Raw genomic sequence first — 11,097 nt, forward strand, 5'->3', positions numbered from 1 at the left:
CTCCAGCCGAATTCGAGTCCAGCGGTGGCTGGGTTTACCCCAGAGCATGCACGCCCAGTACTTCTGCCTGGCGATGTCCAGGATGTGGTACAATACCAAACCCTACTGCCACGAGTCAATTCCAACTCCTAATGACCTGGCGTAGGGTTTCCGAGGCTGTAAATTCTCCATAGGAGCAGATAGCCTTATCTTTCTCCTTCCGAGCGGCAAGTGGGTTTGAACCACGGACCTTATGGTTACCTGACAGCACCACGGGGGATATTTTTAAATGGCATACAAGGTCTGTACCCTGACCCACACGAGGATAAATGTAAAGCTAGCAATGCAAGTCTGCGGTTTATGAAAACATGGTAGGTCCATATGATGGAGGACATCTCAGAGAACTGCTGTCCATGCATGTTGATTTGGACACTCTTCAAGGTATGCTCTGCACCAAAGGCCAGCTTTGGAGCAGTGAGTATTACTACATGGAATATGGGCGTTCACAAAAGTGGCTGGGGCTAAGGGGCCACCCATCCACTTATTGCAAGAACAGGGCGGGACTGTTCCCTCTTGCAGGTCTTTGCATTCTGAACCCTGTCAATGTATCAATCTACCTAGGCAAGATACAGATGTTGACCAGCCCTGGGATTTCACATCCCTTCCACAGAAGCCAAGCAAGCAGCAAAAACAGTGAGAAACCGTGCAGCCTGCACAACTCACGCTGTGGCCCAGTGGCTCTGCGGGGCGTCACTCAGGATTGTGTCCACAGGCCCTCGGTAAGTCTGGCTCTGCAGCTGTCCAGGGGTCTTTAAGCCCTGAAGGCCCGCCCCCTCGGGGCCCACTGGTAGCTGCACTGCTGTAGCCTCCGGCAAAGGGAGGGCCGAGGACAAATCCCGCTGCTGGACTTTGCCACTGGCAGGTGAAGGGAAAACTATGCTTTTAAAAACCTGCTTCCCCACACCCTGGGCGAGAGCACACACCCACACGGCCAGTGACCCGGGCGGGAGCTGGGGCCCCAGGTGAAACAAGAGCCTGCCCTGACATCCAGGCACCAGGCAGAGAAACTGGTGTGGCCCGGGGTTCCAGAGGGGTAACGGGCTGGAGGCAGTGAGGAGGTTTTTGAGAAAGAGAGCTTTCTAATTTGGGTTGGGGACAATCAAAGGTGGGCTTTTAGGAGGGGACACTGGAGGTGGGCAGGAAGAACATGCAGGAAGCCTGCCAGGAGGGGAAGCAGTGGCAAGACTGCATTCCAGGTAAGCAGAACAGAACACAGAGCGTGCGGAGAGGGGAGCCGGCAGAACCAGTCGGAGTAAGAAGCGGTGCGCTGCGTGGCTCCAGGCTAGATAAAAGGGCCAGCAGGGCCTCTACCACTTGGTGGGAGTGTCACACGCCCCAAGGTCCCACCACACCCAGGGTGGAACCTGGAGGCCCAAGACCGCGTGCTGCGGGCTGAGTTGGGACTGTGTGGCCGGGACTGGTTTCCTCCTGAGATGGGGAGTGGGGATGTTTCTGGCCAGCTCTGCACAAGTGCTCCCCAGGGAGCCCGGCGGAGTCCCCGCTCCCAGTGTTTGTGGATTGAGAACATAGAAGCCGGCCTCGGGCCGCCTTGGCACTCATTCGTTCATTCAGCGTGAGGTTTCCCCTGGGCTGAACTGGCACAGTAGATGGTAGTGAGTCCAAAGGGCTGCAAGCCCTATTTGGGGAGTGAGTGAGCCATGGAGAACCCAGAAGGGAGAAGCCCAACAGCCCACTGCCATCCCCACCCTGGGTATGGGGCTGCCCTCTAGAACACCCCATGCTCTTCTCGGATAAGCCCCACAACCTCAGCTTCTGGTCCAAGTAGTTGGGGGGATCAGTGACCCTCTCAGTAGGCTCGGGACCCACAGGCCCGGGGTCTCCCTCTGCTCTGCAGTCGGGCAGCCCAGGGTGAGGTCCAGCACGGAAGGATGGCCAAACACAGCCACATCTCAATTTAGCTTTGAGGCTCACGTGGCTCTTTGCGTGTCTGATTGTCAGCACCTTGGTTCATCCAAATATATAGATGAACTCAAGTGTCGGAAGGCCAAGGGGGTAGAAAGACTCACACCGCCTGGACTGTACAGGAAACACCTCCCAGCAGTGTAATGGGCATCTTAGTTCTGCAAATGCTTGGGTTCAGGGTCCAGCACAGAGGAAGCTCTCCCAGTTCTGGGGGTTCAGAGGCCCATTGAGAGCTGTCCCCATCTCAGGAAGCCCTCGTTGAGTGTTACATCGGGTGAGGACTTTGCCTCCCACACACTTGCCAGGCACCCTGGCCTTCTGACCCACGCTCAGGTGTCCCCTCCTCACAGCACCCCGGGCTCACACTTAGCCTGCAGCAAGCCCTTGGTCAATATTGTCAGAGGGAGGGCCCGGCACTCCCTACTCGTCATTCAGAAGGGCCCAGGACACAGCTTAATGCAACTGACTCTTCTCTTACTACTCCCACATGGTTCCCGCCCCCCCTATACCCACCTCCCCCCAGTGTGATAGAAAATGGGACATGCTGGGTCCCCAGTTCTGAAGTGGAGGATGAATGCAAGTTTCCTTGAACCAGGATGGCCCCCTTTTTATTGTGGTTGAGGTTTTTGTGTGTGTAAGACTTCAATTGAACAAAGGTCTGGGCATTAAAAAGGAAAGCTCAAGAAATTTGGCATTGCTGTACCGCCCTCGTGTGACAGATGGGGGCTGAGATCAGAGACCAACCCCACTCCCCACAGTAAACAAAAGCCTCGGGTAGATTCTAAGTTCTTTGGATTCCCAGCTTGGTGTTTTATCCCCTCCACCCTTCTTACAACCTGCAAGTCTTTTCAGAAAGAAGAGTGATGAGCCAGGTGCCCCAGGCCTGACCTTTGTCCTTTCCTCCCCTTTAAGCCCTGTCCTTCAGGATCCAGGTCAGGAGGCGCACCCAGTTGAGCAGGCCTGGAGGTCAACCTTTAAATCAGAGATCAGAAGGCAACCCTCACAGCCTGATTTAGCCCCCGTGGGGCAAATGAACCAGGACTTTGCTGCTATTGGAGAAGAAAATGCAAGCAGCTAATCAGGAGTGCCCTAGACTTTGGTGAAGCTTCTAGTTGAGGGTGTGGTATGATGCCAAATTCTTTACCTTTCCTGCTCTTGCCCCCCCCCCCCCGTTTCCAGGGACTAGTCCCTGAAGGGTGGTGTTTCTATATAGGTTATTACAGTAATTTCCCAGACTTGTCAAGGATGAGCTGAGACAGTTCGGGCCCAGGCAGCTGTTGGCCACTTGCGTGGATTTTATCTGGGCCAGAGGTTGGAAACCATTGCCCCCGTAGGCCAAATCCAGCAACAATTTTTCAGTGGTTAAAAAAAAATACACAAAATAAACAAAAACTACTACTCTGATAATATCAAATCTAAATTTCCGTGCCCATAAAGGGTTTTTTTTTTTGAGCAGACACATTCATATGATTTATGGCTCCTTCCCCACGACAATGACAGCACTGAGTATTTTCAGCCAAGGGTGATCCTATGGCCCCAAAGCTGGGAATAGGGAGTGTCTGGTCCTTCGCAGAAAGCGTTTGCGAGCTGGACTCGGTTACCTGAGCTGCTCGGTGCAAACTGCACAACATGTTCACAGCCTTCCAGGGGATACCCTTTAAACATAATAGAAAGCACTTGTCTGTTCCACGGCACAAGCTCAATGGCTACCGGCTCCCTGGGCGGTTTGGGCCCTGGGTCAAGATCTGGGATCAAGCCCAGGCTTAGCTGACTGATGGCCCTGAGGAAGAGGAACCCATTTCCCACAGGGAGACCAGCGCCAACTCAACCAGGTTTATTTTAATTTGATAAGACTATGGGGACATGCGTTTGTTGTTGCGTGCTGCCAACGTTTTGCACTTGACTGTGAACTGAACAGTTGGTGGTCCAACCCCACCCAGCAACACCACAGAAGGAAAATCCTGTCCACCCCGTCTTGATTAAACAACTATGACAAAAACCAAACCTCCTGCAATGGACTCACTGCAAAGCATAGCAACCCAGAGGGCTTCTGGGAATGGAAACCTTTGCAGGTGCAGAGCCTCGCCTTTTCTCCTTTAGAGCTGCTGGTGGGCTTGAACTTCGGACCCTACGGTTAGCAGTCCAACAGGGCCGCTGGGATTCAAGCAAACCCTCTGGAACAGTTTGACACTCTCTGAGGTCTCCCTAAGTCAGAATCACCCAGAGGTCCTGAGAAGACAGCAGCAGTGATATGCAAAGGTCCTCCTGTTACTCTCTCTGGAGACAAGTCCCAGACCCTCCCCCAGTAAGGGTATCACGGAGGGAAGATAGCCATGTCTGAGCCTGTGTTCAATGCCATCCTAGTCCCCGGGGACTCAGCAGTGACCTAAAAACAATCCCTACCTTCTTTGGAGCTTGCTATTTTAGTTGGGGGCTGGGGTCCAAAAATAAATACATTTATCAGGCAGTGAGTGGTATGGAAAGAAGTGATGGGAGGGGAGCTATTTCCTAACCACTGGAGCGGGGAGGGGAGAAGGGTATGCCTGTAATGGGATAGTAAACAGCGTTGAAACACATCTGCACATACTTTAGAAATGACCCCGGGATAGATGGTGGAGGGGTAAAAATACCCCAACCAGGCACAAACCAGTGAAGAGAATGTACATTGTGTGCAGGGGCAGGGGGATAGGAAACCTGTATAAGTGCAGAGAGAAGCACTGAAGTATTTGCCTCGAGGGGGGGGTCGGGAACAGGATGAGCCTGGCAGATCTATGTGGAAAGAATGATCCAGTTATATGTAAATGACCTCTTTAGCATGCATATGCAGAAGCACAGAAAGAGGTCTGTGAGGGTACACCCCTTCTACATGGGTGCTTCTCTAGGGTTGGTCTGTTACTTCTGTAATTTCAAACAAACAAATAAACAAAAAAACACAATTACCCCCTGACCCAGAAAGGTAGGGATCCTCTATCTCCCTTATAGCGAAGGGGAGGAAATAAACCCCAACAGGAGGGACAGTTCTTGAGAAGGGTAACACTATATACTCTGATTTGGCCCTGGTTCAAGTCCAAGAGCCTGCTCTGTGACAGCATGGGTGTAAGTAACGTGTGTGCATCAGCCTCGCCTCCCTGGCCTGGCTGGCTGGCAAGGCCTTGGGCTCCACTCCACCTCTACGGTGGTAGAGGGCAGTGAACAATTGGAGGCTTGTTTTGGTGGCCAGGGCTGGGCCTGCCAGCCTGGACATAGCCTCTCCTAGCTCATGAGTCCAACCAGAAGCCTTCCCAACCCCTGCCATCTCAGGACGCCGGGTTACCGGACTGAGTTGCTTTGTCACCTCTATGCTGGGGCGAAGTGGGGGAAGGGGTGAGGCAGCAGGCCCCAGGCCAACGCTACACACTTCCCCCTTTGTTCCCAGCCTGCCCAGCGCTGCCAGCCTGGGGAATAGGAGCAAGTGGGGGGTATCTATACCCTCGGTGCTGGAGCAGTGCTCTGGGCCCAGCCGGCACTGGGCAAAGCTGAGCTCACTGTGGTCACAAGCGGATTACAAAGGCTTTGGGGCTGACCTAGTGCTGGGACAAGTGGGCTGGGTCCCTGGATGGCTCAGCATTGGACAAGGATCCTCCTCGAGCCATTTGCATGACCTGTACTTCCAAACTGGCTCTAAGTCTGGTCCTCTGCTTTAACGGCCACCACCCTGCCTTAGGGGACCGGGCCCACCTCGTCTTGTGGCATCAGTTGTGAGCCTAAGCCTCCATTTTACATGGAAAGCTGAAGGAGGTCACTTCCCCAAGGTCATTTTGGTGGGAAGACCCCATGTATTGTTTCCATTCCCAGAAGCATTTCCGCTGTCCGGTCTGTGTCTACTCCAGCAGTCTGGTTCTTTATGTTCCCAGGGAATGCTTGGAAAGTGTTTGTCTAGGAATGCCTTGTCAGGGATATTTCTGGAACAGCGGACAGCAAAACTTTTTTATATCACGATAAACCACCCAAACCCACCGCCGGCCGTGGAGTCCTCTCTGACCTGCTCCCGAGCACATCCGAGACTGACCCTTTGCACAAATGAACACTCACCCCTTTGGAGTGGCCGGAGGGCTTGAACACCTCAAATCTTTCCTGACAGTCTCATCTCAAGCTGCCTCTTCCCTCCTGGGGATCGTTTCCCCATGTGGCACACGCAGGGCTGGGCCTGAGGCTGGAAGGCTTCTTCTGGCTCTGACTTCCTTCTTTAATCTTGTGAAGCTGGGAAGCAGGGCCATGTGCAGCCTAAAAGAGGCACTTTCCACAGGACTGTGACGTTATCATCTGGACTAGCATCTTGCTCCCAGGCATTTGTGGGACTCCCGGGAGATGGGGGACGTAAAGTAAAAGTTCCTTTCAGATCAGCCCAGCGCCTCGGGAGCTTCTGGCAAGCAGGAGGGGCCCAGGCAGGGCTGGATCCACTCATCCGTGTGTGGCCTCAAGAAAAGCCACTTGCTGACAAACTCCTGCTAGGAGACCTGGGCAGCGGAGAGCTTTCATGGGTTACTGGTTCAAGTGAGGCTCTCAGCCCAGGCCCTGTCCAGGGACCCTTCCTTCCCCTAACTCCTACAGTGCTAGAAACCATAGCACAAAACATATAGGTCAACCCCAGGCTCAGGTAAGCACAATGCCTTACAGGCAGATGTCCAGACAGGGAGGGAACAACTAAGGGGGCATCTATAGGGAGAGGCAGCGTGCCTGGGCGACAGGATTGGTAAAGCGTTTGAAGACTGAGTGAAAGTTTAAATCTAACCATAGGGGCCCTTGGAATAAAGGCCTGGTCATCTACTTCCGGAAATGAGTCATTGAGAACTTCATGGAGCCCAGTTCTAATACTGGTTACCATTCATCAGCACTCACTTAATGACAATGGGTTTGCATTTTTTTAAATTGGGACAGATTCCTGTATTTCTTTTTCCTCTTTTCTGAATGTTTTCAGCCACTCTGATAAACAATATCATTTTTCACAGGTGGGGCTCCTGAAGTTTGTTAGGGGGTTAACACCATGAGCTGCGGGACAGTGAAATCGAGGGCACCTGGCGACCACCAACGGGATCACATTAGAAGTTAAGTGGGACAGGAGAAAAACACGAAAAAAACTCAAAACCATAAAAAAGAACAGGCTTACCGGTCAGCAAGTGGTGAGCCTGACCCCATCGCCTAAAAATGCACTCACCCCCCCCAGATAACTTCAGCCAAACAAAAGACAAGTCTACAAGGGGGGCAGTAACACTCTGGAGTAGCAATCCCCCAAGAAGAGAAGGGTTAGGGAATCAGGCGGAATAAAACAGAAGACAAGGGGAGGCAGTGGGAAGCACGGGGTCGCAAGCAATGGCTGGAATAAAAATGTGTCTAAAGTGTTGAGTGGAAAACGGAAACCTTCACTCAAAAACCAAACTAACCCCACTGCCGTGCAGTCCATGCCGACTCATCGTGAACCTGTACCGTAGTCTGTAACTCTAATACAGGAGTAGAAAGCCCCGCCTTTCTCCCGGGGAGCCGCTGGTGGTTTCGAAATGCTGGCCTTGCGGATCTCAGGCCCTCTCCTAGCAACTACACTACCACGGCTCACTCAACTCACAATAAAAAGTTTAGAAATTGAAGTCTATGCTCCACTCAACTCACAATAAAAAGTCTACGCTCTTTGTATTACTGAAGTGGCCGATTTCTGGGTGTCTCCTCTGTGTGGCAGAAGCAGTAGTTGGCTTCTGCCGGGAAGTGGAAGGCAGGGAAGTTGGAAGGCAGAGGTCTGTGGACCATCCTTGAAGCAGCCACAAGTTCTTCACCAAAGGCTGGGCTCAGCCTTGCCTGGAGGAAGAACTGAACAGACCTGCCCCTCTCTAACACTGCTCAAGGAAGCCCATTCCGAAGCCCATTCCTCAGGCAGCGGCGAGGCCAAGCGGAGGAGCAGAGCAGTCAGCTGAGTAAATTCCCAGTTTGCAGGCGATAAAATGAAGAACGCAGACACAAAAATAAAATAAATAAAATGAAGAACACAGCAGAAAGAGCGGACTTTACAGTCAGACACAACCTGTTTTTTGAGACCTAGGGCAAGTGACATAACCTCTCTAGGTTTCAGTTTAACCCCCGCCCCCATCCCCAATAAAGGACTGTTGATTAAATCAAATTTCCCAAAGAAATTTTATCACAAAAATGTATACAAGATGATCTTGTGAGGATGTGACAAAAACACACAGTACTAACTTTTTTAAATTGCTGTTTCGTGGACATATCTTTTCACATAATAGTGCACATGAATGAATGTATAAATATAGATCACGATTGGGCGATTGGAAATCTTTAAAGATCATATAAGAGAAAAACACCCGGCTGATAGTGTCTAAGCATCGCAAGTACAAGGGCAGCCCTTAGGGACAGACAAGCTCTCCCCGGTCCAGTCCACATGTTAAGGCAGGCTTCCAGAACAGGGACAACGAAAGACCTTTCTGGTGGGCCTTGATCTTTCAAGGTTCCCTGGGTGGCATCCTTGGGGCTTGTGCTGCTAAGCACCAAGTTGGCAGTTCGAATCCGACAACCATTCCATAGGAGAAAGAGAGGAGGCTGGTTATCTATTCCCATAAAGATTCCCGTTTCAGAAATTCCAAAGAATCACATTTTACACATTTAAGTGTAAACTGTAGGGGTTTTACTACTTTTCCCCCCTGCTTTTCTGGCTTCAGTAAGAATAAGCACTGATTCTCCCAGTAAACACCTTGGCCCTACATCTCCGTTCTTATCTTGGATAGTGCAAAGGATTAATGCACTTGATTGCTAATGGTTGGAAGTTCAAGTCATTCTGAGATGCCTTGGAACTAAGGTCTGGTGACCTACACTGCCCACCCCGTTGCAAATACTCAAACGCCATCAAACCCGGCAGGAGCACAATTCTACTCTGGCACGCGGGGGGTCGCCATAATCAACTGACATGGAGGTGGCCCTGGAAGAACTCAAGTTTTAAGGAAGATACGATTTTCATCCTAGAAAACTGCGATCCAGATAGATTCAATCCATGGCCAGAGCCTGGTAACAACAGGATCCCAAACCTTTGTCTAGAATCAGTCCATATGTTATTTTTACTTCGTTTAAACCCGAGGGATCGGCTCGGCCATGACTGTCGGAAAGGCTACCGAGAACTTCCTCTGGGTTTCGCCTCAATTCAGTGGGGCGGGGCTGGGCGAAGCAAGTGGTCTGGGGTCCCAGGGCGCCTTTTCCCGCTAACGTGGGGCTCCCGGTAGGCACCTCCTCCCCCGCACTTTCCCAGCCAGGGACCCTGCTCAGCCCCTCTAGACACCTCCACAGGGGGAGCAGAGCAGAGTTCAGTCCTGTGGTCTCCCAGGGCAAAGAAAGAGCATCCCCGCACTGGGAAATCCATGTTGATGAGAGGGAGCGTTTCAAAAGCACAGAGTGACTTCAAAGAACCTTTCCAAGAGGGACGAAGAGAGGGAGGACAGCACCAAAGCCCCGCACACCGGAGGGCTTAGTAAATATTTGCCGACAAAAATAAGCCCGCGGAAGGGCCAGGGTTCCGCGGCTAAGAGGGCAGGATTCACAAGACTGAACGATGGACAAAGATGTGCTCTAGCCAGTGGTCCCTGGAGACGGGTTCTCCTCATTCCACAGCGCCCAGGGATGGGTTCCTCCTCCAGACTCCAGCCCGGAGGCCCCCTCCCAACCTCCGATCCCACGGGGGGCAAGGCGCCGGCCCCCTAGGGTCTACCTCCGCCCATCCCTCAACAGCCCCGCCCGAGCAGGGGACGTGCCACTTCCTAGCAAATGTCCCCTGCATTCCAGCTTTGGGACTTGGGGGAGAAAGGGGGTCTCGGAGGCCGGGTTTTCGTCTCCCCGCTGGAGCTGGAAGGCTCCGGGTCGAGCCGGCCTTATAAAGGTGTCCTTTCGCCCAGTGTCCAGGAAGCAAGGCGCAAAGCCGCCGAGAAGCTGCGCAAACCCCCCAACAAGGCCGCGCACACAGTGTGGCGCTCGGGCTGGGGGCAGGCGGCGGTCCCAGCGGGCAGCGAGTGGGAAGCGGGTGCCGCCTCCTACGCACGCCGGGCCCGGGGAAGGGCCGGGGGCTCGGCCCGCTCGGCCAATGGGTGCCGGGCTCGGGCCCCCTCCCCCGCGCCGGGAGGAGCCCGCGCGCCGCCGCAGCTGCGAAGGCCGTGCGCGACGTGCAGCGCTCGGGCTCTCCGGTCCCGGCCCCCGCCCGGCCCGGGAGACGGCGCGGCACCCCCGGAAGGAAGCCGTGCGCAGGGAGGGCGCCAATTTCAGAGGCGGCGCCCTCTCGCCGGGCGATCCGGAGTCCATCCCGAGCCCCGCTCCCGGCCCCCGGCCCCTGCGGCCCGGGAGCTGAGCTCGGGACCCGGGAGGCTCCGGGAGGCGCGCCGCCCGCCGGGGACACACGTCGCGGCCGGGCCCGGGTGGCGCAGGGGCCCGACGGGGTCCGCGCCTTTGTTCTGGACGCGGGCGCCCGCGGGCGCGCACAATCGCGGCACTCACTTTGCTGTTGGGATCCATGGCCGGGCAGCGCGTGTGGCTCGGGCAGCGCCGGGTGCGCGGCGGGCGGGCGGGCAGCAAGCGGTGACGGTGGCGCGCTCCTGCTTCAGGCTCCCGCTCTGGCTCCGAGACTCCGACTCCCTCGCTCGTCCTCCCGCTCCCAGGTACTCCCACTCAGAGGACCCGAAGATCGCGACCTACAAGCTCGCTCGTGCCACCTCGGATGAGCACGCGGACCGTTGCGTTTATAGGACCCCTCCAGCCTGCGGGTTGCCATTGGCTCCGGTAGCCGGGGGGTGTGTCAGGGGTGTGGGCAGACTCTGAGGCGGGGCTTGGGGACGAAGGCGTCTCGGGCGGGGCTCAGAGGACCAGGGAAAAGGAAGGATGGGGGCGCTAGCGCTGCTGGTGGTGACCGGGCTCCTGGTCGCCCCCTCGCTCTGGCTGGCAGTCTCTCCGAGGCACCCAGTGCGCGAATCGAGGGAATGGCGTTCTCTGTGTAACCCCGGCCAAGTGTGTGCACCTCTCTGAGGTTCACGGCCTCCTTTAGCAACATGGTGGTGTTGGTATCCGGTTGTAAGGCCAGGGCGGCCGAGCTAGGACCCGGGGGTTCTGACGCCACCACCAGGT

At 54.7% G+C, this 11,097-nt stretch overlaps 1 protein-coding gene across 1 annotated transcript in view; it reads right to left on the reverse strand.

Annotated features, from left to right (window-relative positions):
• SLC2A1 (solute carrier family 2 member 1) overlaps window positions 1-10,711 on the reverse strand; it is a 30,521-nt gene extending 19,810 nt beyond the window's left edge. The window contains exon 1 of the mRNA XM_075554899.1: window positions 10,474-10,711. Within this exon, the coding sequence (XP_075411014.1) occupies window positions 10,474-10,491 (18 nt within the window). The 5' untranslated portion in view covers window positions 10,492-10,711. The remainder of the gene's footprint in view (window positions 1-10,473) is intronic.
• Window positions 10,712-11,097: the final 386 nt, after the last annotated feature.

This window comes from Tenrec ecaudatus, chromosome 1, assembly GCF_050624435.1.
Source record: "Tenrec ecaudatus isolate mTenEca1 chromosome 1, mTenEca1.hap1, whole genome shotgun sequence".
Classification (NCBI taxonomy): domain Eukaryota; kingdom Metazoa; phylum Chordata; class Mammalia; order Afrosoricida; family Tenrecidae; genus Tenrec; species Tenrec ecaudatus.